At 43.7% G+C, this 1,580-nt stretch overlaps 1 protein-coding gene across 1 annotated transcript in view; it reads left to right on the top strand.

The window, feature by feature from the left end:
* Nucleotides 1-1,548, top strand: part of LOC119581665 (rhodopsin-like) — a 2,025-nt gene extending 477 nt beyond the window's left edge. The window contains exon 2 of the mRNA XM_037929790.1: nt 254-1,548. Coding sequence (XP_037785718.1) covers nt 254-1,384 — 1,131 coding nt within the window. The 3' untranslated portion in view covers nt 1,385-1,548. The remainder of the gene's footprint in view (nt 1-253) is intronic.
* Nucleotides 1,549-1,580: the final 32 nt, after the last annotated feature.

Genomic DNA, 1,580 nt, shown 5'->3' with positions numbered 1-1,580 from the left:
GGCACAATATGGACAGAATAAAAACGTAACGCATAGATATCGTTACGAGCTCTTCATCAGAAGTTAATTTTGCTTTCAACTACGTCTTATTTCCTCCTTATTGTGTACACGTTCTTGTGTATATGTTTATAAAATTATGAATAGATTTATTAATCTGTATAACATCTATGTATACACATCCGAACTGACAATCTCTTATTGTTGTTACCATTTATATACAATATAAAGATTCTAACTATAAAATCAATTGCAGATGTCTTGGAACCAGCCGCCTCAGGACACTGTCCTTCCATCTACCAATCCTTATGGGAACTATACAGTGGTAGATACAGCGCCAGAAAGTATTCTTCATATGGTACATTCTCACTGGTATCAGTATCCTCCCATGAATCCCCTCTGGTATGGACTGCTCGGCTTTTGGATGGTTATTATGGGAGCACTGTCCCTTGGTGGTAACTTCGTAGTCATCTGGGTATTCATGACAACCAAGGCTCTAAGATCACCTGCTAATCTACTAGTCGTCAACCTGGCTATCTCCGACTTCTTCATGATGCTTACCATGACTCCTCCTCTTCTGATCAACGCCTATTGGGAAACATGGATTCTTGGTGCATTCTTCTGTGAGCTCTACGGCTTTTTCGGTTCATTCTTCGGCTGCGTGTCCATCTGGTCCATGGTTTTCATCACTGCTGACCGATACAACGTCATTGTCAAGGGAGTATCTGCTGAACCTCTCACATCTGGTGGTGCTATGATGAGGATTGCAGGAGTTTGGACTTTCACTCTTGCCTGGTGCCTTCCTCCTTTCTTCGGATGGAACCGATATGTACCTGAGGGTAACATGCTTGCATGTGGTACTGACTACCTGACGGAAACTGAATTCTCTAGGAGTTATCTGTACATTTATTCAGTATGGGTATATCTTTTCCCTCTTGCTTATATCATCTACAGTTACACCTTCATCGTCAAGGCTGTTGCTGCTCACGAGAAGGGAATGCGAGAACAAGCAAAGAAGATGGGAGTTAAGTCGTTGAGAAGCGAGGAAGCCCAGAAGACCTCTGCTGAGTGCCGTCTGTGCAAGGTCGCTCTTACGACTGTCACCCTGTGGTTCGTGGCATGGACCCCATACTTCATCATCAACTGGGGAGGAATGTTCAACAGGTCCATGGTTACTCCTTTGTTCTCCATCTGGGGCTCCGTCTTCGCCAAGGCCAACGCCGTCTATAACCCCATCGTGTACGCCATCAGCCATCCCAAGTACCGAGCTGCCCTTGAGAAGAAGCTGCCTTGCCTTGCCTGCAGGACTGAGGGTAGAGACGATGGTAGTTCTGATGCTGGATCCACTGCCACTGCCCAGAGCACTGAGAAACCCGAATCTGCCTAAAATCTGCTTTTCTGTAATAGGAATGTCATATATATATGTTTACTGACAATTTCACCTAACCTGAAGCTTAATCTTTCTGAAAAGTGGGTCCAAATGTTCTTCTATTGTCCTCTCAAAAAGTACATAAACAGATTCCTGTAAATTATGCCAATTTGGCCTGAAAATAAAACAAGAAGAAAATACTGAATGGTTCTAT

This window comes from Penaeus monodon, chromosome 15 (genome assembly GCF_015228065.2).
Source record: "Penaeus monodon isolate SGIC_2016 chromosome 15, NSTDA_Pmon_1, whole genome shotgun sequence".
In the NCBI taxonomy this organism is placed as follows: domain Eukaryota; kingdom Metazoa; phylum Arthropoda; class Malacostraca; order Decapoda; family Penaeidae; genus Penaeus; species Penaeus monodon.
This window is presented reverse-complemented; position numbering and strand designations above follow the sequence as displayed.